The sequence below is a fragment of the Tachyglossus aculeatus genome, chromosome 23 (genome assembly GCF_015852505.1).
Source record: "Tachyglossus aculeatus isolate mTacAcu1 chromosome 23, mTacAcu1.pri, whole genome shotgun sequence".
Lineage (NCBI taxonomy): Eukaryota > Metazoa > Chordata > Mammalia > Monotremata > Tachyglossidae > Tachyglossus > Tachyglossus aculeatus.
In genome coordinates, this window is record NC_052088.1 from 39,591,475 (window position 1) to 39,619,074 (window position 27,600).

At 47.6% G+C, this 27,600-nt stretch overlaps 1 protein-coding gene and 1 non-coding gene across 2 annotated transcripts in view; both read right to left on the reverse strand.

Annotated features, from left to right (window-relative positions):
• Positions 1-20,303, reverse strand: part of RNF180 (ring finger protein 180) — a 53,359-nt gene extending 33,056 nt beyond the window's left edge. The window contains exons 1-2 of the mRNA XM_038765742.1: positions 20,279-20,303; positions 16,948-17,910 (exon numbers count right to left, since the gene is read on the reverse strand). Of these exons, the coding sequence (XP_038621670.1) occupies positions 16,948-17,910; positions 20,279-20,287 (972 nt within the window). The 5' untranslated portion in view covers positions 20,288-20,303. The remainder of the gene's footprint in view (positions 1-16,947; positions 17,911-20,278) is intronic.
• On the reverse strand, positions 12,241-12,347 carry TRNAL-CAA. Its single transcript has 2 exons — positions 12,310-12,347; positions 12,241-12,286 (listed from the first exon to the last, which is right to left on the reverse strand). It is a non-coding gene; the product is annotated as a tRNA-Leu (tRNA).
• Positions 20,304-27,600: the final 7,297 nt, after the last annotated feature.

Sequence of the window (27,600 nt, forward strand, 5' to 3'; positions counted from 1 at the left end):
CGATGATGGAGTCCCTTTGATTCTTATCCAACTTTCAACCTCAGAGTCCTACTATGGCACTTTGCCTTTAAGATTCCTATTCTATTTTCATTAACACTGTTTAAAGCCCTAGTAGTGTCCTTCGCGACTAACCTGACCCATAAATAATAATAATAATAATAATGGCATTTATTAAGCGCTTACTATGTGCAGAGCACTGTTCAAAGCGCTGGGGAGGTTACAAGATGATCAGCTTGTCCCACGGGGGCTCACAATCCTATTCCCCATTTTACAGATGAGGGAACTGAGAAACAGAGAAGTGAAGTGTCTTGCCCAAAGTCACACAGCTGACAATTGGTAGAGCCGGGATTCGAACCCATGAACTCTGACTCCAAAGCCCGGGCTCTTTCCACTGAGCCACGCTGCTTCCCATAAAATCTACAGTTCACTCACAGGTTTCATTTCCTCAGTGTGGCTAAGATTCAAGATCCAGGCCTGGGGTTCACTGTCAAACGTCTTCCTTCTCGGGGGCTGTGGGTTATCTCAAATGTCTCTCCGCCTCCCTGGTTCTTCAGTTGGCTGGCTTTGTGGAGCCAGGCTGCTTAAACCGATGCCCGTCCCTCATGGTTTCCATGGTTACAACAGTAGACTGGACTCTCCCCAGGCCCCAAAGTCGCCTCGGGCTCCTAAGCTGGGCCCACGGATAAGAGAAGCCCATGCTGGGCTGCGGACAGCTGAGGTTCTTTGGCCCCTCAGCTTAATTATAATGGTGATAATAATTGTGGTATTTGTTAAGTGCTTACTAGGTGCCAGGCACTGTACTAAGTGCTGGCATGGAGACAAGCAAGTCAGGTTGGACACAGTCCCTGTCCCATGTGGGGCTCACAGTCTCAACCCCCATTTTACAGATGAGGTAACTGAAGCCCATTAAAGTGAAGTGACTTGCCCAAGGTCACACAGCAGACAAGTGGTGGAGCTGGAATTATAACCCAGAACTGTCGGTCTCCCAGGCCCGGGCTCTCGTGGCTCAGTGGAAAGAGCACAGGCTTAGGAGTCAGAGGTCGTGGGTTCAAATCCCAGCTCTGCCACTAGTCCGCTGCGTGACTTTGGGCAAGTCACTTCACTGGGCCTCAGTTACCTCATCTGTAAAATGGGGATTAAGACTGTGAGCCCCACGTGGGACAACCTGATCACCTCGTATCCTCCCCAGTGCTTAGAACAGTGTTTTGCACATGGTAAGTGCTTAATAAAGCCATCATTATTATTGTTATTAAGCACTATGCCACGTTGGTCCCCTCAGTGGTGGGTGCTGTTTGCCACGGCAGAATGGAATTTCTCAGGGTATCTCACTGCTCCAAAAGACCTTATTCTACCGGTAAAATCAGATTGAAACCCTCTCAGGTCATCCTTTGGCCCAGGCCATTTCTCTTATTCAAAACTTCCAGTTTTGAAATGGACAGGGGCCTTACATCCAAGGAATATGAGCCAAGTGGACACTCCAAGCCCAGCCTTGGGTCTACCAACTCTCTTGCATCGTGCTTTCCCAAGCACATAGTAAAGTGCTTTGCGCACAGCAAATGCTCATTGACTGATCAACCAAATGAATGAATGAATGAATGCGGTGAACCTTGGAGGCGGCTTAAGAAGGATGAGTGATGAGAGTCCCAACAGTCCGCGTCCTTGAACTAACTGGAACAAGAACAGCAACTACTTTGTAACCATAGCAACAGTATATTGGGCAGGGGCGGTGGGGGTGATATCACTCTAACAGCTCAAGGTCAATTTGGGGCTTCTTGACAGAAAGAGCAAATTTCTTGGGAACACATTTAAGTGTCCTCCGCAATCACAGAGAATCAAACAATAGCATTTATTGGGCGCTGGCTGGAGCAGAGCACTGAGCTCTGGGCTCAGGACTCTACACTCCTACTCCCGTCTACCTAGACTGTGAGCCCCATGTGGGGCAGGGACGATGTACAACCTGGATATCTTGTATCCACCTCAGCACTTAGGATAGGGCAAGTACTTAAATTCTGCAATTATTATTATTGTTATTAGAAGCACAAGGGTTCCTTACTCTTTTGTACAACTTGATTCTGCATTAGCAGGAATAAAAATATTTAATGAATAAAAAAAATAATGTTCTTCTTTCACTGTGTGTGGGATTAGAGTCAGAAAACCCGATCCTAGTCCCAGCTCTACCACTGGCCTATTGTGAGACCCGGGGCAAGTCGCTTATCCCTATTTGCAGTGGAGAAACTGAGGCCCAGAAGGGTTGTTAACTCCTATTTTGTTTGATGGTATTTGTTAACTGCTTACTATGTGACAAGCACTGTACTAAGCACTGGTGTAAATACAAGTTTATCATTCATTCATTCAATCAATCGTATTTATTGAGCGCTTACTGCGTGCAGAGCACTGTACTAAGCGCTTGGGAAGTACAAGTCGGCAACAGAGACGGTCCCTAACCAACAACGGGCATGTTGGACACAGCCCAGGTCTCTTCTCCATCCCTCTTAGATGGTGAGCCCTGGATAGGACAGAGATGGACTCTGCACTGATTATTTGGCATGTATCCCAGCATGGATATGTATCCATATGTATCCCAGCATATTTATTTTATTTTGTTAGTATGTTTGGTTTTGTTCTCTGTCTCCCCCTTTTAGACTGTGAGCCCACTGTTGGGTAGGGACTGTCTCTATGTGTTGCCAATTTGTACTTCCCAAGCGCTTAGTACAGTGCTCTGCACATAGTAAGCGCTCAATAAATACGATTGATGATGATGATGATGATGGAGCACAGTGCTTGGTACAAAGTGCTGCAAATCATAACTTGTCCTCCAAACAGAAAGAGTTTTTCAAATTAACTCAGAAATGTCCAAGTAGATCATCAGACCTCTTAAGCATAAATAAAAAAAGTGACCTTCCCAAAAAGTGCCAAACTCCAACCAGGACTACCCACTCTTCTGGTGACAGAATCCAGGTCACCTAACACAGGTTACTGGAAAGCCCACCCGGGAATATGCCTTCCCAGTAGGAAAATAGCCTGTCTTGGGAGATTTTAGGAGTTGAAAAACTGAAGGTATTCCTCTTGAGGCTGATGCTAGAAGTGGTAAAAATCACATGACTATGGAATTTAGTAAACAAATAACCCGACTTTGGAATGCCTGCTTATATCTGGAGCCACCAGACTCCTGAAGTTTATCTTGTACCAGAGCTGAAGGGGAGGAGGAAAAATTGGAGGAGGAAGATGAGGGTGAGGAGGACAAGGACCAAGGGACTTATGTCCGAATCCATGATGATAATCTGATCCCCTGGGTTTCTCTTGAACAATCACTGTTTCTTGGTCTCCAATGTAACCTGGCATTGGCTTCCCAGAGTTCTCTGTAGACCACTCCATACCCAACAAGCCCTCTGAAGGGAACCACCTCCATGTCTTGGCCACCCACCCAAATTCCCATTTCAATTCCTGGGAGCTGGGAGCCACCACCAAGGAACTGAATCCACCCCGATGTGTCTGCTATAATTACCACACTGCTCCAAGGTAATTACAATCACCTCCTCCCTGGTGACTTTCAGTCTCACCCTCCAACCTCCATGGTGGGTGCCCACAAAACCAAAATAGAACATGCAGCCCTTGGGGCCCGGGACCACTGCTCTTCCCTGCGACAATGCCACCTCAGGAATTGCCAGAAATCTAGAGCATTGGAGGACAGAAACATGTCCGTCACCAGTTGCCATCATCAACCTGTCGGATGACCTCAGACAAGCATCCTATCTCACCTTGATCACAGCATCGGCCTCGTTGCTGACGTCCCAGCCTCGTGTCTTGCCCTACTCCAGTCCATACTTCACTTTGCTGCCCGGATCATTTTTCTACATAAATGTTCAGTCCACGTTTCTCCGCTCCTCAAGAACCCCCAGTGGTTGTCCATTCACCTCCACTTCAAACAAAAACTCTTTACCACCCACCTTATTCAATTGCCTTGCCCCTTCCTACCTCACTTCACTACTCTCCTACTACAATCCAGCCTGCACTCGTAGCTCTTCTAATGCTAACCTACTCACTGTACCTCGATCTCTTCTTTCTCACCACTGACCTCTTGCCTAAGTCCTGCCACTGGCCTGGAATTCCCTCCCCTCTTCAAAGCAGACAGACAATTACTCTCCCCACTTTCAAAGCTTTACTGAAGGCACATCTCTTCCAAGAGGCCTTCCCAAACTAACCCCTCCTTTCCTCTTCTCCCATTCCCTTCTGCATCACCCTGATTTGCTCCCTTTAGTCATCCTCCCTCCCAGCCCCACAGCACTTGTGTATATATCTGTAATTTATTTATTTTAATGTGTATCCTCTCTAGACTGTAAATTCGTGTGGTTAGGGAACATGTCTGTTACATTGTGATATTGTATTCTCCCAACTGCTTAATACACTGCTCTACAAAACAGTAAGCGCTCAATAAATACAATTGTCTAATTGACTGATTAACGTATTTGAGCTTCAGGTTCCTCACTTGTAAAATGTGGAGAAGATACCCTCTCAAGGACTGAGAGCCCTGGATGGCACAGGGACCGTGTCTGATGTAATTTTCTCCAACACAGCCCAATGGTTCTAATCAATATAATAACTTACTGACTGAAAGGTGTGCTCTGCTTTGAGACTCCAGGGGAACATTCCACACTCTGGGATCTGGAGAGCTTCTCTTGAACCCCGGCAGATCTTCCAGTTCCCCACGGGTGTGATTTAATTTCAGGAAATCAAACGCCAACCCTGCGGCTGGAGGTCCGAAGTCCATCATTGCGCTGACCCCTCTCGGCCAGGACGGAGGGTGGAGTGGATTTCCTTCCAGGGAAGGCCAAATTCATTCAAATCATTCATTCAGTCATATCTATTGAGCGCTTACTGTGTGCAGAGCACTGTACTAAGTGCTCGGGAAGTACAAGTTGGTAACATACTGAGACGGTCCCTACCCAACAACGGGCTCACAGTCTAGAAGGGGGAGACGGGACAACAAAATAAAACGTGGACAGGTGTCACGTCATCGGAATAAATGAATCCCCCCACCCAAAAAGAGTCATGCAGAAACACTAGTAGGTTATTGGCTGATGGCTACAGGGGTAGGGGCCACTGCTATTAATAATAATAATGGCATTTATTAAGTGCTTACTATGTGCAAAGCACTGTTCTAAGCGCTGGGGAGGTTACAAGGTGATCAGGTTGTCCCATGGGGGGCTCCAGTCTCAATCCCCATTTTACAGATGAGGTAACTGAGGCCCAGAGAAGTTAAGTGACTTGCCTAAAGTCACACAGCTGACAATTGGAGCCGGGATTTGAACCCCTGACCTCTGACTCCAAAGCCCGGGCTCTTTCCACCGAGCCGCGCTGCTTCTCTTAAAATCCCAACTTTAAATTCTCTTCAAAACTCTCTCAAATCAACGTTCTCTTAAAATCCCCCATTAACATTCTCTTAAAAATTCTCTCAGATTAAAATTCTCTTAAAATCCCAATTCGATCGATGGCAATACTGTCACTCTGGCTCTGTCCTGAGCCTAAAAATACACTGCTCCCTGCGTGCTGCAGCTGAAGGTAAGCTGTCGCCCTCTGCTGTTTACAAAGAGAGTTAGAGAAGCAACGTGGCTCGTGGAAAAGAGCCCGGGCTTTGGAGTCAGAGGTCATGGGTTCAAATCCTGCCTCCACCAATTATCAGCTGTGTGACTTTGGGTGAGTCACTTCACTTCTCTGTGCCTCACTTACCTCATCTGCAAAATGAGGATTGACTGTGAACCCCCTGTGATCACCTTGTAACCTACCCAGCGCTTAGAACAGTCCTTTGCACATTGTAAGCGCTTAATAAATGCCATCATTATTATTACATACCTCCAGTGAGAAGCTGGACATAAGAAATGAGCTGGGATTGTTGTCCAAACTTCACCACTCTTACAGTCTTGGAAGCATCCTGGCTGGCTCCAAGTCGGTGTCTGCACTGTTTGTTTCACCTGGGCTTACTCAACGCTTAATTTAAGTACTTAATTAATATGATGACCAATTAGAGAAGCAGGTGGCTCGGTGGAAAGAGCCAGAGGTCTTTGGAGTCATTCATTCATTCAATCGTCTTTATTGAGCGCTTACTGTGTGCAGAGCACTGTACTAAGAGCATGGGAAGTACAAGTTGGCAACATATAGAGATGGTCCCTACCCAACAGTGGGCTCACAGTCTAGAAGGGGGAGATGGAGAACAAAACAAAACATATTAACAAAATAAAATAAATAGAATAAATATGTACAAATAAAATAAGTAAATAGAGTAATAAATACATACAAACATATATACATATATACAGGTGCTGTGGGGAGGGGAAGGAGGTAAGGCGGGGGGGATGGAGAGGAGAAGGAGGGGGAGAGGAAGGAGGGAGCTCAGTGGGGGAAGGCCTCCTGGAGGAGTCAGAGGTCATAGGTTCAAATCCCAGCTCCACCAATTGTCAGCTGTGTGACTTTGGGCAAGTCATTTCAATTCTCTGGGCCTCAGTTACCTCATCTGTAAAATGCGGATTAAGACTGTGAACCCCCGATGGGACAACCTGATCACCTTGTAACCTCCCCAGTGCTTAGAACGGTGCTTTGCACATAGTAAGCGCTTAATAAATGCCATCATCATGATCATCATTGTCAATTGGTCCATGTCATCCCCCGGGCCTGGAATGCCCTCCCTCTGCCCACCCGCCAAGCTAGCTCTCTTCCTCCCTTCAAGGCCCTACTGAGAGCTCACCTACTCCAGGAGGCCTTCCCAGACTGAGCCCTTCCTTCCTCTCCCCCTCCTCCCCCTCTCCATCACCCCCATCTTACCTCCTTCCCTTCCCCACAGCACGTGTATATATGTATATATGTTTGTACATATTTATTACTCTATTTATTTGTTTTACTTGTACATATCTATTCTCTTTATTTTATTTTGTTAGTATGTTTGGTTTTGTTCTCTGTCTCCCCCTTTTAGACTGTGAGCCCACTGTTGGGTAGGGACCGTCTCTATATGTTGCCAACTTGTACTTCCCAAGTGCTTAGTACAGTGCTCTGCACACAGTAAGCGCTCAATAAATACTATTGATGATGATGACGATGATGAATTGAGGTCAACGTATTTAAAACATTCAGTCACCCTGCTCTCTCCTACCTTACTTTCCTGATTTCCTGATAAACCCAACCACACACTTTAATCTACTCACTATACCTCAGTCTCATATTTCTTACTGCTGACTTCTCACTCACGTCTTGCCTCTGGCCTGGAACTCCCTCCCCCTTTCCTATCCAACATACCATCACTCTCCCCACCTTCAAAGTCTTCTTAAAAGCAACTCAAAAGACTTTCCCCAACTAAGCCCTCATTTCCTTTTCTCCCACTGCCTTCTGAATAACTCTTACACTTTCATTCCTTCTTCAGTCCCACAGTACTTAGGTACATATCCATAGTTTATAGTAATCTCTGTCTCCCCTTCTAATAATAATTATAATGATAGCATTTATTAAGCGCTTACTATGTGCAAAGCACTGTTCTAAGTGCTGGGGAGGTTACAAGGTGATGAGGTTGTCCCACGGGGGGCTCACAGTCTTAATCCCCATTTTACAGATGAGGGAACTAAGGCCCAGAGAAGTGACTTACCCAAAGTCACACAGCTAACAAGTAGCGGAGCCGGGATTTGAACCCATGATCTCTGACTCCAAAGCCCCTGCTCTTTCCACTGAGCCATGCTGCTTCTCTGCTTCTCTAGACAAAGCTCACTTTGGGCAAGGCACGTGTCTGCCAACTCTGTTATATTTACTGTCTCAGGTGCTTTAGAACAGTGTTCTGCATACAGTAAGCACTCAACAAATGCTTGATCAAGGTCCTGGGAAAACTGTTTGATAGACTCTCCTGTCAGGACAGAGAAGCCTCCATCTGATACTTGAGGACTGAGATTGTGTGGAGAAATTGATTCAAATGCTGGTGGTTTGTGCAGCCCCATTCACACTTTTTCACCCCTGCCCATCAGGTGCCCCTTTGGTGCCTATCGGGTCACAGGGCGTTCAACAAGAGAGTTGGGTGGAGGGGCAGCACCCTGTGAGCCTGTTGTTGGGTAGGGACCGTCTCTATATGTTGCCAACTTGTACTTCCCAAGCATTTAGTACAGTGCTCTGCACACAGTAAGCGCTCAATAAATACAATTGAATGAATTAGCCAGCTGCTGGCAGATCTAGGACTAGAACCCAGGTCTCCTTTGGTTTGTTTTTTAATGGTACATTTTAAATGCTAACTTGGTGCCAAATGCTGTACTAAGCATTGAACAGATACAAGATAATCCTGTTGGACACAGTCCCTGTCCCACAAGGGGCTCACAGTCTCAGTAGGAGAAAATAGGGTTTAAATCCCCATTTTTCCTATGGGGAAACTAAGACACAGAGCAGTTAAGTGACTTGTTCAAGGTCACACAGCAGATCAATGGCAGAGGTGAGATCAGAACTCAGGTCCTTCGCTCCCACTCCCAAGCTCTTTCCACTAGGCCACAATGTTTCCAAGAACAACACCCTTTCGACTGAACCAATGGAGAGGGCAGGACGGCACTGTTACAATGCTTGGCCTGACTGATCCGCACTGTTACAATGCTTGGCCTGACTGATCCTTCTAAGGAGCGACTTGAGTAACGAATATTCACGAATAATGGTGTGCTACAGGCTAACCGACTGCTGGGCACCTACCTGCTGATGAATACTAAATAGGGCTTCCTTCTTGTGCGCGTAAACTCAGAAAGCCCAAACCTCCTCTGAAATCATGACTGAAGTGAGCATAAACTGAACATGGATCGGGGTCCACAGCAGCCTGGAAGGTTTGAGGGTGGAGGATAGGAGGCAGGGAGTAACCCTTCCATGACTCCCAGGGAAGGATGGCTGCCCTCAGGAAGGGATTGGACAAGGATGGGGGGAGCCTCTGATGGGGGAAAAGTCAGGTCAATATTCTCTTGTCTTTGGGCCATGAACTTGGGTTTGTCTCCTTTGGATCAGGCCCATTCCTTCTAAACAATGCAGCTCCCAACTCACTTCCCACGCATTTCCCGTGGCAAGTGATCTCAGCAGAGAATAAGCCTAAATGAATAAGCTGGTTCAGTGATGGCAAACTGTAAGACCCAGACGAATGTTCCAGATCACGACTGGGCCTCGATTTCCATAAACACAAGTGCAAGTGATTTCTCTTTCTATTTCAGCTGTGGCTCCTTTGCAGTCGGCTAAATATGCCCAGGTGTTGAGTCAGCTTCATCAAGCAGAAACTCATGACCACTGGATTCAAAGCAGGCCATCAGCTTTCTGCCTTGACTTATCCACTCTTCTCCCACTACACCCCAGCTTGTCCACTTTGCTCCTCTCATGCTAATCTTATTGAAGGCACATTTCCTCCAAGAAGCCTTCCCTGTCTAAACCCTACTGTCCTCTTCTCCCACTCCCTTCTGTGTCGCCCTGACTTCCTTCTTTCATTCAATCTCCTTCCCATCCCCACAACTCATGTGTATATATCTGTAATTTATTTATGTTTATTAATATCTGTCTCTCCCTCTAGACTGTGAGCTTGTTATGGGCAGGGAATGTGTCTTGTTGTACTGTACTTTCTCAAGTACTTAGCACACTGCTTTGCACACGATAAGCGCTCAATAAACTTTGCTCTCTTCTCTCTTGCTTCCCACCCATACTGCAGGAAGCAATATGATCCAGTAGATATAGCGTAGTTCTGGGAGTCACTTGTTTGCTCTGCCACTTGTCTGCTATGTGACCTTTGGAAAGTCATTTCACTTCACCTCAGTTACCTCATCTGTAAAATGGGGATTAAGACTGTGAGCCCCATGTGGGACAGGGACTGTGTCTAACCGAATTTGCCTGTGTCCACCCCAGCACTTAGTACAGTGTCTGGCACCTAGTAAGCACTTAGCAAATACTATAACTATTATTATTATTATTACCCCTTGCTCTAACCCTCCCCGTTTATCTCCCTCCCTTTTCACATTCAACAGATCTTTTATCCCCATATTGAAAATTATTCTGGAATTAAATCTCCTCCAGAAGTCCTTCCTGGATAGTTTTTCCTTCTCCCTGCTTCATGTCCCCCACTTAACACCACAGCACATCTTGACTATCAGTGAGTTTATGCACTCTCCCCCCATCCAGAGCTCTTTGGTTTGTATCAACTTACATACCCTACCATTTAAGCACTTACTCATGTACATATCCATTTCTTTTCTCTCTTTTACCTGTAAATGATATCACAGCCTGTCTCCTGTATCTTCTAACTCTATTGTGCTCTCCCAACGATTTAGGTGCTCAATAAATACTACTGAGTGGTTGAGAGATGAAAAAGAGCAAAGAAACAGTCTGTGTTCTCCTCATTTTGAAGAAGCACCAGCATTTTAAACTATTTCCCCAGCACCACATACAGCCCAATCCGGCAAGTAAGGAAGAAAAGAAATCCTTGAAAATGAATCTGCTAATGTCTTTGCTACTGAGAAACACGTGGGATCCACAAACTGTCTGTTTTTCTAAACTGCATTTCTCCTTGAAGGACCTATACAATGAGGGAGTAAATGCCTGGCGAGTCAATAAATCTGAGGGAAGGCGAGGAAGCACTGGCAGGGTTAATCCATGGACGATCAGCTCTGGAGCCATCCAATGAGGTTGTTTTCACATCTTCTAGTGAAAACTATCCAAATATTTTCTTTGTAAGGCCCTCTGCCAGGCTGGTCACGGGTTCTAATCCCAGCTCCGCCACTTATCAGCTGTGTGACTTTGGGCAGGTCACTTAACTTCTCTGGGCCTCAAGTTACCTCATCTGTAAAATGAGGATTAAGACTGTGAGCCCCACGTGGGACAACCTGATTACCTTGTATCTAACCCAGGGCATAAAACAGTGCTTGGCACACAGTAAGTGCTTAACAAATGCTATTATTATTATTATTACAGGGGTCATATCAAGGCACTCTTCAGGCCAGCACCCTGTCTCAGACTCAGTGGTATTTGAGTGCTTACTGTGTGCAGATCACTGTACTAAGTGCTTGGAAGAATACAATACAGAGTTTGTAGACATCTCTCTGCTCACAATGAGTGTACAGTCTAGAAGCGGAGACAGACATTAATATAAATATTTATTTTAGTATCTGTCTTTCCCATTAGAGTGAAAAATCCTTGAGGGCAAGAATCACGTCTGCTAACTCTACTGTGCTCTTCCAAGGGCTTAGTATGTTGCTCTGCACACAGTTGGTGCTCAATAAATACATCTGATTAACTGATAGTATGCTCAAAAGAACTGCAGGCTGATTTCTTTCCTGGACACCCATCCTGATGCTTCAGAATGGCCCATCCAATACCTCTAAACTCTCCTCTCCCCTCCAATGAGGCACTGTAGGCCACCCACCCATGGATCAACCCTCCCCAGCCCCCCAACCAGCTTTACAATGGTGAGCCCTATGTGGGACAACCTGATGACCTTGTATCGATCCCAGCACATAGTGCAGTACTTGGCACATAGTAATTGCTTAACAAATAACAATAATAATAGCATCTGTTAAGCACTTACTATGTGCCAAGCACTGTTCTAAGCACTGGGAAGGATACAAGGTGATCAGATTGTCCCACATGGAACTCACAGTCTTCATCCCCATTTTACATCATCATCATCATCAATCGTATTTATTGAGCGCTTACTGTGTGCAGAGCACTGTACTAAGAGCTTGGGAAGTACAAGTTAGCAACATATGGGCCTCTGTTCCCTCATTGCAAAATATGGGGATTCAAAACACATTCTCCCTCCTCCTCCTCCTACTTAGGATGTGAGCTCCATGTGGGACCTGATTATTTTATAGCTACCCCAGCACTTAATATAATGCTTAACACATAGCAACGCTGAACAAATACCGTATTATTTTTCTTCTTATTATTTTTATTATCATCATCATCATCAATCGTATTTATTGAGCGCTTACTATGTGCAGAGTACTGTACTAAGCGCTTGGGAAGTACAAGTTGGCAACATATAGAGACAGTCCCTACCCAACAGTGGGCTCACAGTCTAAAAGGGGGAGACAGAGAACAAAACCAAACATACTATCAAAATAAAATAAATAGAATAGATACATACAAGTAAAATAAATAAATATAGTAATAAATATGTACAAACATATATACATATATACAGGTGCTGTGGGGAAGGGAAGAAGGTAAGATGAGGGGGATGGAGAGTGGGACGAGGGGAAAAGGGAGTGTCAGAAGTGGGATTCGAACCCACGCCTCCATTCAGAGACCAGAAGCCCCAAGTAAGGGAAGTGTTAACTTGAGTCTGGTGCCTTAGACCACTCGGCCATCCTGACACCTACGATCCTGACACCTATTTTACAGATGAGGTAACTGAGGCACAGAGAAGTTAAGTGACTTGCCCAAAGTCACACAGCTGACAATTGGCAGAGCTGGGATTTAAACCCATAACCTCTGACTCCCAAGCCCGTGCTTTTTCCGTTGAGCCACGCTGCTTCTCTAATACCATTATTATTATTATTTGTTAAGCACTTACTATGTGTCAAGCACTGTTCTAAGCCCTGGGGCAGATGCAAATTAATCAGGTCAGACACAGTCCTTGTCCCAATTGGGGCTCACAGTCTAAGTAGGAAGTGGAACAGGTATTGAATTCCCATTTTACAGTTAAGGAAACAGACACGGGGAAGTGAAGTGACTTGCCCAGGGTCACACTTCAGACGGTTGGTGGAGCCAAGATTAGAACCTAGGTCCTCTGACTCCTGGGCCCATGTTCTTTCCACTAAGCCACACTGCTTCACAACACTTTGATACTTTTTGCCCGCCAATGGGGGGGACGAATCCCATCTGCTTCCCACCCACTGGCATTTCTTTGGACTGTGCTAAACCTGCCCTCCCTCAAACAAGTGTCACAGCTGCCCTCCATCCTGCTGGGGTGAAGCCTGGGGGATAACAATTCCAAGCTTTTTAAAAAAAAATTGTATTTGTCAAGCGCTTATTATGTGTCAGGCTCTGTGCTAGGCACTGGGGTAGATACAAGCTCATCAAGTTGGACACAGTCCATGTCCCAGATGAGGCTTGCAGTTTTAATCCCCATTTTACAGATGAGCCAACTGAGGCCCAGAGAAGTGAAGTGACTTGCTCAGGGTCACACATTTAAGTGACAAGTTAATCAGGTTGGACACAATCCAAGTCCCACGTGGGGCTCACAGTCTTAACTCCCATTTAAGTGACTTGCCCAAGGTCATGCAGCAGACAAATGGCAGAGCCGGACTTCGAACCCAGATCTTCTGCTTCCCAGGCCCATGCTCTTTCCACTAGGCCATGCTGCTCCTCATAGGCCACGCTGTTTCTCGTGCTTGCCCTATCTTCACCCTCGGGGATTCTGTTCCCTTCAATCCCTGCCCCTCTCGGCCTCCATCTCTCCACAGCACAAAGTCTTTGTCCTGCAGGGCCTGACCATCCTGGTGAGCCTCCTCCATCCATCTCCAGAACTGCACCCCAGAGCCCAATTTAGGGATATTTGGGGTGGAGACAATGGTGGATTACGTGACCTTTTGGTTTGCTTTCTAGCCTCTTCCTGATGAGGCCCAGCACGGGGTTGGCCTTTCAGCCCCTGCTACCCACAGAAGAGTGAAAAGAACAGCGATGTAAAAGAACAATCCAGTCATCCAAACCTCCCAGCAACTTCCAGCCCTCATTATCCCCATCCTGAGCAGGTTTATACAAATGTTACACAACTGCAGATTCAACTACTTGTTTGGTTATCAGGTTGTCCCACGTGGGGCTCACAGTCTTGATCCCCATTTTCCAGATAAGGTAACTGAGGCCCAGAGAAGTTAAGTGACTTGCCCAAAGTCACACAGCTGACAAGTGGCAGAGGTGGAATTAGAACCCGTGACCTCTGGCTCCCAAGACCTTGTTTTTCCACTAAGCCACGAGAGTCAGTGATTTGCGGGCAGAAACACATCACTTAATAATAATGATGGCATTTATTAAGCGCTTACTAGGTACAAAGCACTGTTCTAAGCGCTGGGGAGGCTACAAGTTTACCAGGTTGTCCCACAGGGGGCTCACAGTCTTAATCCCCATTTTACAGATGAGGTAACAGGCACAGAGAAGTTAAGTGACTTGCCCAATGTCACACAGCTGACAATTGGTGGAGCCAGGATTTGAACCCATGAACTCTGACTCCAAAGCCCGGGCTCTTTCCACTGAGCCACGCTGCTTCTTAGTGTGAATCACTGTACTCACAGTGCTTTGCATCCCGGTGGTGTTGAGCAAACACTATTACCCCAACCACCGATGACTCCGTGTTCTCCCCTCCATTTTCCAGTGGGCCCCCAGGCTCTCTTCCCCCAGCCCATCCCCAGCATTAGCTCCCACCGGTGCTGATAATAATAATAATAATAATAATAATAATAATAGCATTTGTTAAGCGCTTACTATGTGCAAAGTACTGTTCTAAGTGCTGGGGGGATACACGTGGGGCTCACAGTCTTAATTCCCATTTTCCAGTTGAGAGAACTGAGGCTCAGAGAAGTGAAGTGACTTGCACAAGGTCACACAGCAGACATGTGGCAGAGCCGGGATTCGAACCCATGACCTCTGACTCCAAAGCCCGGGCTCTTTCTACTGAGCCACGCTGCTGATCCGCCACCCCTCAGCCCAGACCCGTGGCGTTTCCCGCAGTTTGTCTTGTCCGTCCACCCAGCCCGGCTCCGCGGGAAGGCCTTGGTGTCCCCACACAAACTGAAGCCCTCCCCGTGCACGACCTCTTCCAGGGGGAAGAGGCTGCTAAACAAAACCCGCACTAGTTCCCCTCTCGACTAAAGCTTGTTGTGTGGGCAGGGAACGTGTCTACCAACTCTGTAGCATTGTACTCTCCCAAGAGCTTAGCACAGTGCTCAGCACACAGTAACTGCTCAATAAATACCACTGGAGGATTGACTGATTGATTAGCATGGTTTCCGGGGCTCCTTTGTAAGTCCTTTATCCCCTTATCCAACCTGAAGTGGCCGCCCCCATCCCATCCTTCCAGACTGTGAGTCCGTTGTTAGGTAGGGATTGTCTCTATCTGTTGCCCAATTGTACTTTCCAAGTGCTTAGTACAGTGCTCTGCACACAGTAAGTGCTCAATAAATACAACTGAATGAATGAATCCCCTTCCGCTTACCTCATTCTTGTAGCCAGTTTCTTCCCCAGGCAGATGAAAACCACTGTGACTCCATCTTATAAAAACTTCTGGTGCGGGACCTGGCCAAAGGCTACTGAGGTAACTGGCTCCCCTCTCCCCAGGCCTTTTCCCATCACTCTATCCAGCAGAGTAGTGAGGCCTGGTTTCCCCTGACAGAATTCCCAGTGCCTTTCCAATGACAGGTGGAGTTTCTATGTGATCCCAGATCCTAAATTTGATTGCTGAACCTACCGATTTCCCAAGGGTAGAAGTGACAATATCTGGTCTATATCTCATTCATCCATTCAGTGTATTTATTGAGCACTTACTGTGTGCAGAGCACTTTGCTAAGCGCTTGGAAAGTATATCCCCTAGGATCGTCCCTGGAATGTCCCTTATTGATGCCTGGGAGATATCATGGGGGCTTCCAATCCAGTGGTCCAGGGGCCATTGGTAATTATAAGTTGTACCTTCTGGCTTAGAACAGGGCTTCACATACAACTGGCACTCAATAAACTCTACTGACTGATTGATTAGCCAGGAGTTCACAACTTCGCCTCGGAGGCCCTTGGGGAATTTTAAGCTGATGCCCTATACCCCTGATGGATTCGAGTCCTTTTTAATTCCTCTAGTTTATCAGTTAGGTCTGAAGCAGCATCCTAGGATGTCACCACAGTTTGATTTGGTTCCTCTAAGTCAACTCCAAAATCACAATCGGCGTGCGGGAATCCGTTTAACGTCTTTCTCTGGAAAGTCTGAACCAAAATGAATCACGGTAGTCATGAGGCTCTCTCCTTTTCATCCCCGAGTGAGTCTTTTGCCCCATTAATAACAATAATTACACAACTGATTCAGTGTTTACTATGATCCAGGCCTTGGGCTTAGCGCTGGAGTAATTACTAGGTAATCAGACACCTTTCCTGTTCCCCTGACTAAGAGAGAGGGAGAGCAGGCATTTTATATCCATTTTATAGGTGGGGAAATTGAGACCAAGAGTGGTTAAGTGATTTGCCGGAGGTCACACAGCAGCCCAATGGCTGAGCTGAAACTAGGGTGTGGATCTCCTAATGCTGGCCCTGCGCTCTCTAATGGGTTGTGCTACCTCCCCTATGACTCCACCAACTCTCAACTTTCTTCCCTGGACGGATATATTCTCTCTCCTGGCAGTTATATAAGAGAGTTACCCAATAGAGTGAAAGCTCCTTGTGGGCAGGGAATGTGTCACTTCGTTGCCTTGTACTATCCAAGGGTTTGGAAGAGTGCTGCAAGCAGCGGGTACTCAATAAATACAATTGCAACTACTCCCAACTGGTGATGGACTTCCAAATTACCCAGTACACCAAAGAAGGAATGATGACTTAAATTAAGGACTGACCTCAGGAAAGGCCAGAAGCAAGTGTGGCCAAGTAGAAACAGCATAAGCATGGGAGTCAGAGGACCTGGGTTCTAATCCAGACTCTGCCACTTGCGAGCTGTTGTAAGCTATGGCAAGTCACTTAACTTTTCTGTGCCACTCTTCCCTCACCTGAAAAATGGGGATTCAATACCTACTATTCCTCCTACTTAGACCACGAGCCCCACAGAGGACCCAATTTGTCTTGTATCTACCCTAGCGCTTAGTACAAGGCTTAGCATATAGTAAGGGCCTAACAAATATCACAGTTGCTATATTTTGCACATGCGGGACTCAAGTTTCTCAAAAGAAACTCCTCAGAGTCTCAGAAGGCCCCAGTCCCAAATGGCAGATTTCAAAGCAAACTTACCTGCTTCTCAAGCCAACTCTCCTGCCGCTGCCGCTTCCGTCTCAGACTCTTCCACTTGTTCTTATCTCTCTTACTCAGCCTCTGGCTCATAGCCCCCAAGGGACACCCGTCTGACCTCAGGACACTGGCCGGGATGACTTCCTCCTGCAGGGAGCTCCCGGCCCCACCAGTGGACGGGACGTCTATCAGAAAGGGCAGTTCCCCCACTGGACCGCCGTCTGGATGCCGCCTGGCAGCATCAAAGCTCCACTCAAGCTCTCCCATTCTGGGAGTTTGGGGTCCACAAGGAGCCCCTGAGAGCCTTTCCGACGGCATGCTGCTGTCCACCTTGGACGATCCCCACAAGGAACAGTGACCGTTGCCACTGGGGCTCAGTTGTAGGCCACAAGGAGGCTCTGAAGGCTGGGCTCCCCACTGCCGAAGGTGACCCGGTTGCAGGCAGAGAGCCCCGCAGGTCTCTGAGGGTGCGGGCAATAAAAACCACCTCGTTCCACCATCTAGATCCCAGCTCCGGGACTTCCTGTGAAAAGATCTGCCGGGGCATCTCTCGGCAGCTCCTGGGCAAGCAGGGAGGCCGCATATTGGCCGAGAGCCTTTCCACCGCTGCCACTTTCTAGTCCACTGCCGGCGGGATGAGGATGGTGCCTCCAAACACAGAGCCTCCATCAGTCTCCCGGGAACATCGTCACTGTCGGCCGTGGCCTGGAGCCTCGGGGCCACCCCAGGCCCCCTGGGCATCCTGTCCCGCCTCAGGCCAGCCCCGGCTTCAAAGGGGGTCACGGATGATACTGGCCGTCCTAGAGGTCGAAATGCTGGTGAAGGGGGGTGGTCGGGCCAATCCTCGCCCTGACGCACGGCTACAAGCTGCCCCCGGGAACCCTCTCCGGCGCCGACTAAGTCATAGCTCCCTAAGCAGGCCCCACAGGAGGGGCATTTCAGCTCGCCACCAACCATCCAATGTGCCTACAGGTAATGACAGCAAAAGCATTGGACAATCGCACCATTGTGACCCGACAAAAGAGGCAGCCAAACCGCGTTTTCCCACAGAAAAGGCGAACTTCCTGCAACGTGATTGGTAAGCAGGATGGTACATCAAAACAGAACTTTCTCAACTGTTAGCTAGTAAACAGCCTGCAAACAATTCCAAAGGTCTGGAAAGATAAAATGGGACTGTCAAAGTGAAACTGTTTAACAATACTCTTAAGTATTCCTCAACAGAATTGTTCGTCAACAAAGGACTGTGTGTGGTTACAGTGTGTGCTAATGAAAGAAGGGGAAGGGGGAAAAACTGACCACTTTAGAACTAAGAAATAAATCAGTCTACAGAACTTAATTTGCAAGTAAAATTTTCCAGTAAAGTTTCCCGATTGTTACACTTCCTGCATACTAAGCCAGCAGGAGCTCCCCCAACTTCAACCCAAAATGCGTCTTTTGCCCTACCTCTGACATGGAGCTCATGTGCGGGGAATGGTGTGGGGGAGGAAGGGGTGGCCTAGGAGACAGAGGGAGGTTTATATGTTAAGGAGCAACCTGTATCCAACTTAAATTCTGAAATTACTAGGTTGTGGGTTGGAGGGATAGGGGCCATTATGTAGCATTCAGAGGCCACTTGCAGTTTGGGTTCACCTCTAAAGAGTGAAGCATAAACTTCCCAGGGGAACATTCAAAGACATGAATTCATGAAGATTTGGGGTGAAAAAAATGACTCTAACAAAAACCTGTAAACAATGCATCACCTATTTCCAAATACATAAAAAGAAAATCCATTGAAAAGTCCACTTGTGCTCTAACAAGCACCTTCTTGTTCTAACAGGGAACCCCAAAAAGCCGGATCAGAGGATCCTGGTTCTTTATGAAAAATGGTGCTCTGCCCCTCTTCGTTGTCAGCAGTTCTTCCCAGATCATTTTCCCTCCTCCAGGAACCGTCTCCAACACTGACCACTGCACTACTCAGGAAGGGTGTCAGAGAAGGACTCTGAGACCTCAATCCTTCCATTTCCTAGCACACCCAGCATAGGCTAGTCCTCCAGCTGAAACTCTGGGAGATTAATGCTGCTCTCTGATGGACACCACGTCCCTCAAGCAGGCACACAACAGCCCCACAAGAACAGGGCCTGGGAAAGTAGCATGGAGCTAGCGAAGCAGTGAGGCTTAGAGAAGCGGCGTGGCTTAGTAGATAGAGCATAGGCCTGGGAATCAGAAGGACCTGGGATCTAATCCTGGTTCTGCCACTTTTCTGCTGTGTGACCCTGGGCAAGTCATTTAACTTCTCTGTGCCTCACTTACCTCATCCATAAAGTGTGGATTAAGAGTGTGAGCCCCATGTAGGACAGGGACTGTGTCCACCCTGATTAATTCATACCTACCCCAGCACTTTGAACAGCGCTTGACAAATAATAAGCACTTAACAAGTACCATAATTATTATTATTGTTATTATTATTATTAACTGGGAGACCAGGGTTCTAATCCCACCTCTGGCATCAGTCTGCTGGGTGAACTTGGACATGCCACTTACGCTCTATGACGCTCAGTTTCCTCCTCTGTAAAATTCTTCCACTCCCTTACCTCTTCAACTGTGAGGTCTATGGGGCCCAAGGACTGTGTCTGAGCTTGTATCTATCTTGTTTCCTGTATCAAACCCAGCGTTTAGCATGGTGCTTGGTACTCTGGAAGGGCTTAATAAATTCCAGAATTATTACTATGCCCCAAGACTGGAGAGGCTGTGGTGCTGAGTACAGTGCATTGCCCACAGTAAGAGCTCAATAAATATGACTGTATGTATTTACTATTTTATTTATTTTGTTAATGGTGTACATTTAGCTTTAATTCTATTTGTTCTGATGATTTTGATACCTGTCTCTATGTTTTGTTTTGTTGTCTGTCTCCCCCTTCTAGACTGTAAGCCCGTTGTTGGGTAGGGACCGTCTCTATATGTTGCCGACTTGCACTTTCCCAACCGCTTAGTACAGTGCTCTGCACATAGTAAGCGCTCAATAAATACGATTGAATGAATGGATGAATGAATGTGGCCTAATTACTTGTGCTCTAAAAACATGAAAAATGAAGAGAGGGAGTATGCGCACTCATTGGTGGAGTCTGGGCCAGAAGTTCCACCCCGAACCACCACCCCCAGCACAATTTTTGGCTTTAGAACCCCCAGAAAGCACAGCCTTTGGAGTCTCTGCCAAACTGAGAAAATAACTCCCCCACCATGGCTACCAGGAAAGAAGACTACGTGACCAGAGTCCAAATGGTCAGTCGCCTGAGACCTCTGCTCCAGAAGAGCCCTTGATCAGTGGTGGAAACCAAAGGGCCAAATCAGGGCTCACCTTCTCCATTAAGCAGTTTATCCACGGTGGAAGCGCTTCTGCTTTCAGATGCCACTGGTTCCAAACCCTCCGAGAAGCAGCAGGGTTGGGACCACTCTGCGGAACCGGAAAACATCATGTCATCAGTCCACCCATTAATAATAATAATAATGATGGCATTTATTAAGCCCTTACTATGTGCAAAGTACTGTTCTAAGCATTGGGGAGGTTACAAGGGGATCAGGTTGTCCCATGGGGGGCTCACAATCTTAATCCCCATCTTACAGATGAGGTAACTGAGGCACAGAGAAGTTAAGCGGCTTGTCCAAAGTCACACAGCCAACAATTGGAAGAGCCAGGGTTTGAACCCATGAGCTTTGACTCCAAAGCCCGTGCTCTTTTCCACTGAGCAACGCTGCTTCTCTACCACCTTCCTGCTCTCACCAGGCCTCTCTGGGTCTTTCTCTGGCTCCCGCTCTTTAACCTAGATTAATGTTTGTAGGTTCTTTGGTGGGCAGGGACCACGCTTCCCACTTTCCTTGTGTACTTCCAAGTACGCAGCATGGCAGAATACCATCAGTGGGTTGATTACTCAGTACCCATGCTTTACTGAAGGAGTCCCAACATCATATGTTTAAGTGCAACAAAGGTGTATTGTGCTTAGTACAGTGCTCTGCACACAGTAAGTGCTTAATAAATACGATTGAATGAATGTGCATTTTCCAAATCAGCTGGCAAACAAATTCCATTTCTTTCTTTTCTTCCAAACTGAGAAATTTGCAGGGGAAGTTGGGGCAGGGGGCCTTATTTGCTCCAGTTTCACCCAGGATAAGTCTGAACCAGCACTGCTCAGCAGGATGACCTGAATAACTAGTTGCACAGGGGGACTGCTTTTTAGACTCAATCAAATTTTCCTGGGAGCTTAGCAGATCGGAAGCTCAGCCAATATTTTGAATTCCTGCAGGCTTCAAGTCTCTGTCAAAGGGGCTCTGTCAAAGTGTGGCTGGAAGGGTGCCCTCTTGCCCCATGGGCCCCTGCTGCTCCACCTGAGAAATGGCCCTAAGGTTGGAGATGACCATCTTCCTCCTCCTTCTCTCTTTCCTCCACCTCCTCTCTTCCTCCTACTCCTCCCCCCTTTCCTTCTCCTCTCCCCCTCCTCTTCCCTCCCCTCCCTCTTCCCTCGCCCTCCTCCTCTCTGTTCCCTTCCCCTCTTCCTCTCTCCCCCTCTATGTTCCCTCCCCCTCCTCCTCTCTCTTCCTCCCTGCCCCGTCTTCCTCCACTCTCAGATCCTGGAAGGGTCATGCAGATCTCTCCTCGCCAGGATTTTCCCAGACTTTTCTCCCTAGGCTGACAATTGATTGTAATTTATTATTCTCACATCTCTGAGAACATTTCTTGGGAGGTAAGGGGCAGCCCACTTTTTCCTGACTGACATTACTTCTGCATAGTTCTCTCTGTGCTGCATGCAGAGCATGGCACCAGACCCCTACACACAGCAAGCAGTGCCATGACCTGGGGGCCTGGGAGAAAACCAGAACATTCAGAAATAAAGGCCCTGCCCTTGAGAAACTCCTAATCAGTTGGGCAAGAAAACCAAACTCACAGCAGGCACTCAATCAACACTACTGAATGAATGCACTGTGAACTCCTCTAGAACAGAAGTCTCACTTGTTAAGTAAGGGGACTCCATCGGGTGCTTTTCCTAGTTCCACATCTATAATTATGGGAAGACACTTCCTGATTTTTTAAGCCACACCTTGAGGGGACCAAACCAGGTGGCCCAGATGTTCATTTTTGAGAACGCTGTGGTGCCAGAGACAATAAAAAGGCAACTAGAAAAGTGGGTCCTAAGCCAAGTCATTAAAGGCCACATGCTGGAGCATGTTGGCCAGGCTGGGGCTACAGGCTATAAGCTGGCAGCAGCCCGACTCCAGGGATAGCTACTAACAGGACCCCTCGTACCACCCCATTCCAGAACCCAGAATGCAATCCTACACAAGGGCTTTATAGTGCTGCAGATGAAATGTGAATTGCTTTCTGTGGGGTCTCAGTTTTTTGGATTTTTTTTGGATGGCATTCGTTAAGCACTACACTAAGTACCAGACACAAAAACTCCTCACTCTCGGCTTCAAGGCTGTCCATCCCCTCGCCCCCTCCTACCTCCCGTCCCTTCTCTCCTTCTCCAGCCCAACCTGCACCCTCCGCTCCTCTGCCGCTCTCCTCCTCACTGGGCCTCGTTCTCGCCTGTCCCGCCATCGACCCCCGGCCCACGTCATCCTCCTGGCCTGGAATGCCCTCCCTCCGCACATCCACCAAGCTAGCTCTCTTCCTCCCTTCAAAGCCCTACTGAGAGCTCACCTCCTCCAAGAGGCCTGCCCAGACTGAGACTCCTTTTTCCTTTCCTCCTCCCCATCCCCCCGCCTGACCTCTTTCCCCTCCCCACAGCACCTGTATATATGTTTGTACAGATTTATCACTCTATTTTACTTGTACATATTTACTATTCTATTTATTTTGTTAATGATGTGAATTTAGCTTTAATTCTATTTGTTCTGATGACTTGACACCTGTCCACATGTTTTGTTTTGTTGTCTGTCTTCCCCTTCTAGACTGTGAGCCCATTGTTGCGTAGGGACCGTCTCTATATGTTGCCAACTTGTAGTAGTAATAATAATAATAACAATAATGGCATTTATTAGCGCTTACTATGTGCAAAGCACTGTTCTAAGTGCTGGGGAGGTTACAGGGTTGTACTTCCCAAGTGCTTAGTACAGTGCTCTGCACACAGTAAGCGCTCAATAAATACAATTGAATGAATGGATGAATGAGTAGACAGAAGCTAATCAGATTGGACACAGTCTATGTCCCACAAGGGGCCCACAGTCTTAATCCCCATTTTACAGATGATATACAGGCAATGAAAGTAATAATAATAATTATGGTACTTTTTAAGCCCTCTGTGCCAAGCACTGTTCTAAGCCCTGGGGTAGATACAAGCTAATACGGCTGGGTGCAGTCCCTGTCCCACATGGGGCTCAGTCTTCATCCCCATTTTACAGTTGTGGTAACTGAGGTACAGAGAAGTTGAGTGACTTCCCTAAGATCACATAGCAGACAAGTGGTGAACCCAGAATTAGAACCCAGGTCCTTCTGACTCCCAGGCGTTTGCTCTATCCACTAAGCCAGGCTGCTTTTCAGTTCTTCTAGGAAGCCAAGTCAGCTCCCACCCCCGAGGGACAACGGGCCATGTGGCAGCCTGCTGCCTAGACCAGATGCCTTGGCATGGGCTAACATGAGACATGTCTAAGCAGGGGCAGAGCAGACACAAGAGTCAGGCACACAGCTGGTGCAGAACATCCTTTTTGGCTCTGAGTGGGGCGGTTCTGGCCCAGAGACCAGGGGAAAAGGCTCAGAAGTTTCTACAGCACAGAAAACTGCTCACTCCACATGACCCCTACAAAGGGAATGTGGGTTTTCATGGGCTATCCGTCATCCACCAGATGACAGCAGTGGGAGCACAGCCAATTACAGGTGAGAAACCAAGAGGAGGGGGCCGGGTTAGTGGGAAAAAAGCCCACCTCCATCTTGGGTCAGCGGGACAGCTAGAGAAGCAGCATGGCTCAGTGGAAAGAGCTTGGGCTTGGGAGTCAGAGGTCATGGGCTAGAACCAGTGTGGCTCAGTGGAAAGAGCATGGGCTTTGGAGTCAGAGGTCATGGGTTCAAATCCCAGCTCCGCCAACTGTCAGCTGTGTGACTTTGGGCAAGTCACTTAACTTCTCTGTGCCTCAGTTGCCTCATCTGTAAAATGGGGATTAAGACTGTGAGCCCCATGTGGGACAACTTGATTACCTTGTATCCCCCTCAGCGCTTAGAACAGTGACTGTGAGGCTGTTGTTGGGTAGGGACCGTCTCTATATGTTGCCGACTTGTACTTCCCAAGCGCTTAGTACAGTTCTCTGCACACAGCAAGCACTCAATAAATACAATTGAATGAATGAATGAATGAACAGTGCCTGGCACATAATAAGCACTTAACAAATGCCATCATTATTATTATTATTATTACCAGGGGAGACCCCGTGGATGGCAGGGAATGCATCTGCCAACTCTGTTGTAGTCTACTCTCCCAAGTGCTTAGCAAAGCAGTGTGGCTTAGTGGATAGAGCACAAGCCTGGGAGTCTGAAGGACCTGGGTTCTAATCCCCACTCCACCACTTATCTGCTGTATGACCTTGGGCAAGTCACTTGGCTTCTCTATGCCTCAGTTACCTCACCTGTAAAATGGGGATTAAGACTGTGACCCTCGACCTCTTCATCTCCTACCACTGCACTATCTCCACCCTCACCAACTCTGAAATCCCTCTCTCTGATCACAACCTTCTCACTCACACTCCTCCCCCGGTAAATCTGTATTACTACCCCACAGAGATCTCTGCTCTCTCGACCCCATCCATCTTTCTGAGCGCCTCACACCCCACCTCGCCTCCCTATCCTCTCTACCCAATCTTGATAACTAGATTACTGCTCTCAACTCCACCCTCTCTACTTAACTCAACTCACTCGCTCCCCTTTCCCTTCGTCACTCTTGTACCACTAACACACAGCCCTGGATCACTGCCACTGTCCCCCTCCTTCGCTCTTATGCTCGAGCTGCTGAATGCTGGTGGCGAAAGTCTAAACACCAAGCCAACCTTGTTCACTTTAAATGTATCCTTTCCTGCCTTAACTCTGCCCTCTCCTCTGCCAGGCAAAACTATTTTTCTTCCCTTATTGACACCCATGCCTATCATCCCCGTCAGCTGTTCTGGACATTTAACTCCCCTGTTCCTCCCCCTCCTCCATCCCTCACCCCCAAAGGTCGGGCCTCCTACTTCATTAGTAAAATTAACACCATCAGGTCTGAGCTCCCCAAAGTCACCCCTCCCCCTTTTCCATCCCCCCCTGCTCTCAACCCTCTCCACTACTTTCCCATCCTTCCCAGCAGTATCTTCAGATGAGATCTCCTCCCTTCTCTCAAGTGCCACACCATCCACCTGTACTTTGGACCCCATTCCCTCTCATTTTATGAAAACTCTCGCCCCTTCCCTCCTCCCCTCCTTAACTTCCATCTTCAACGGCTCACTCTCCACTGGTTCCTTCCCCTCTGCCTTCAAACATACCCACGTGTCCCTCTTCCTAAAAAAACCCTCTCTTGACACCACTGCCCCTTCTAGTTATCACCCTATCTCCCTCATAACTTTCCTTTCCAAACTCCTAGAATGAGTCATCTACACTCGCTACCTCGAATTCCTCAACTCCAACTCTCTCCTAGACCCCCTCCAATCTGGCTTCCACTCCCTACACTCCACCAAAACTGCCCTCTCAAAGGTCACCAATGACCTCCTTCTTCCCAAATCCAATGGCTCCTACTCTATCCTAATGCTCCTCGACCTCTCAGCTGCCTTTGACACTGTGGATCACCCCCTTCTCCTCAACACGCTATCCAACCTTGGCTTCACAGACTCCATCCTCTCCTGGTTCTCCTCATCTCTCGGGCTGTTCATTCTCAGTCTCCTTCATGGGCTCCTCCTCCCCCTCCTATCCTCTTACTGTAAGGGTCCTCAAGGGTCAGTTCTTGGTCCCCTTCTGTTTTCCATCTATACTCACTCCCTTGGTGACCTCATTCGCTCCCACAGCTTCAACTATCATCTCTACGCTGATGACGCCCAAATCTACATCTCTGCCCCTGCTCTCTCTCCCTCCCTCCAGGCTCTCATCTCCTCCTGCCTTCAGGACATCTCCATCTGGATGTCCACCCGCCATCTAAAACTCAACATGTCCAAGACAGAACTCCTTATCTTCCCTCCCAAACCCTGTCCACTCCCTGACTTTCCCATCACTGTGGATGGCACTACCATCCTTCCCGTCTCACAAGCCCACAACCTTTGTGTCATCCTCGACTCCACTCTCTCATTCACCCCACACATCCAAACCGTCACCAAAACCTGCTGGTCTCACCTCCGCAACGTCGCCAAGATCCGCCTTTTCCTCTCCATCCAAACCACTACCTTGCTGGTTCAGTTTCTCATCCTATCCCGACTGGATGACTGCATCAGCCCCCTTTCTGACCTCCCATCCTCCTGTCTCTCCCCACTTCAGTCTATACTTCACTCTGCTGCCCGGATTATCTTTCTACAGAAACACTCTGGGCATGTCACTCCCCTCCTCAAAAATCTCCAGTCGTTGCCTATCAACCTTCAAATCAAGCAAAAACTCCTCACTCTCGGCTTCAAGGCTTTCCATCACCTCGTACCCTCCTACCTCACCTCCCTTTTCTCCTTCTACAGTCCAGCCCGCATACTCCGTTCCTCTGCCACCACTCACCTCCTCACTGTGCCTTGTTATCCCGCCGTTGACCCCTAACCCACCTCCTACCTCTGACCTGGAATGTCCTCCCTTCACACATCTGCCAAACTAGCTCTCTTCCTCCCTTCAAAGCCCTACTGAGAGTTCACCTCCTCCAGGCCTTTCCAGACTGAGCCGCCCTTTTTCCTCTCCTCCTCCTCCTCCCCATCACCCCCCCAACCTCCCCCCTCCCCACAACACATGTATATATTTGTACATATTACTCTACTTATTTTCTTAATGATGTGTATATAGCTATAATTCTATTTATTCCAATGGTATTGACACCTGCCTACTTGTTTTGTTCTGTTGTCTGTCTCATTCATTCATTCAATCATATTTATTGAGCGCTTACTGTGTGCAGAGCACTGTACTAAGCACTTGGGAAGTACAAGTCAGCAACATATAGAGATGGTCCCTACCCAACAACGGGCTCACAGTCTAGGAGTCTCTAGACTGTGAGCCCATTGTTGGGTAGGGGACCGTCTCTATATGTTGATGTTTTCTACTTCCCAAGCGCTTAGTACAGTTCTCTGCAAACAGTAAGTGCTCAATAAATACGACTGAATGAATTAATTAATTAATGTGGAACACAGACTGTGTCCAACCTGCTTCGCTTGTATCTTCTCCAGCAATTAGAACAGTACCTGGCATATAGTAAGCTCTTAACAAATACTATTAAAAAAAAAGTGTCCCAGAAATGCTGAAAACAGGAGATTAGAAATCAGTTCTTCCATGTCACCCTTGTACTTGGAATCTGAACCATTTAAGCACCTGATATTCACTCCACCCTCAGCCCCCAGCTCTTGTGTACATATCTATAATTTGAATATCTGTCTCCCCCTTTAGACTGTAAGTTCTTTGTGGGCATGGAGAGTGTATACCAACCCGGCTGAACTCTCCCAACTGCTTCGTACAGTGTTCTGCACCCAGTAAACACTCAATAAATACCATTGCTC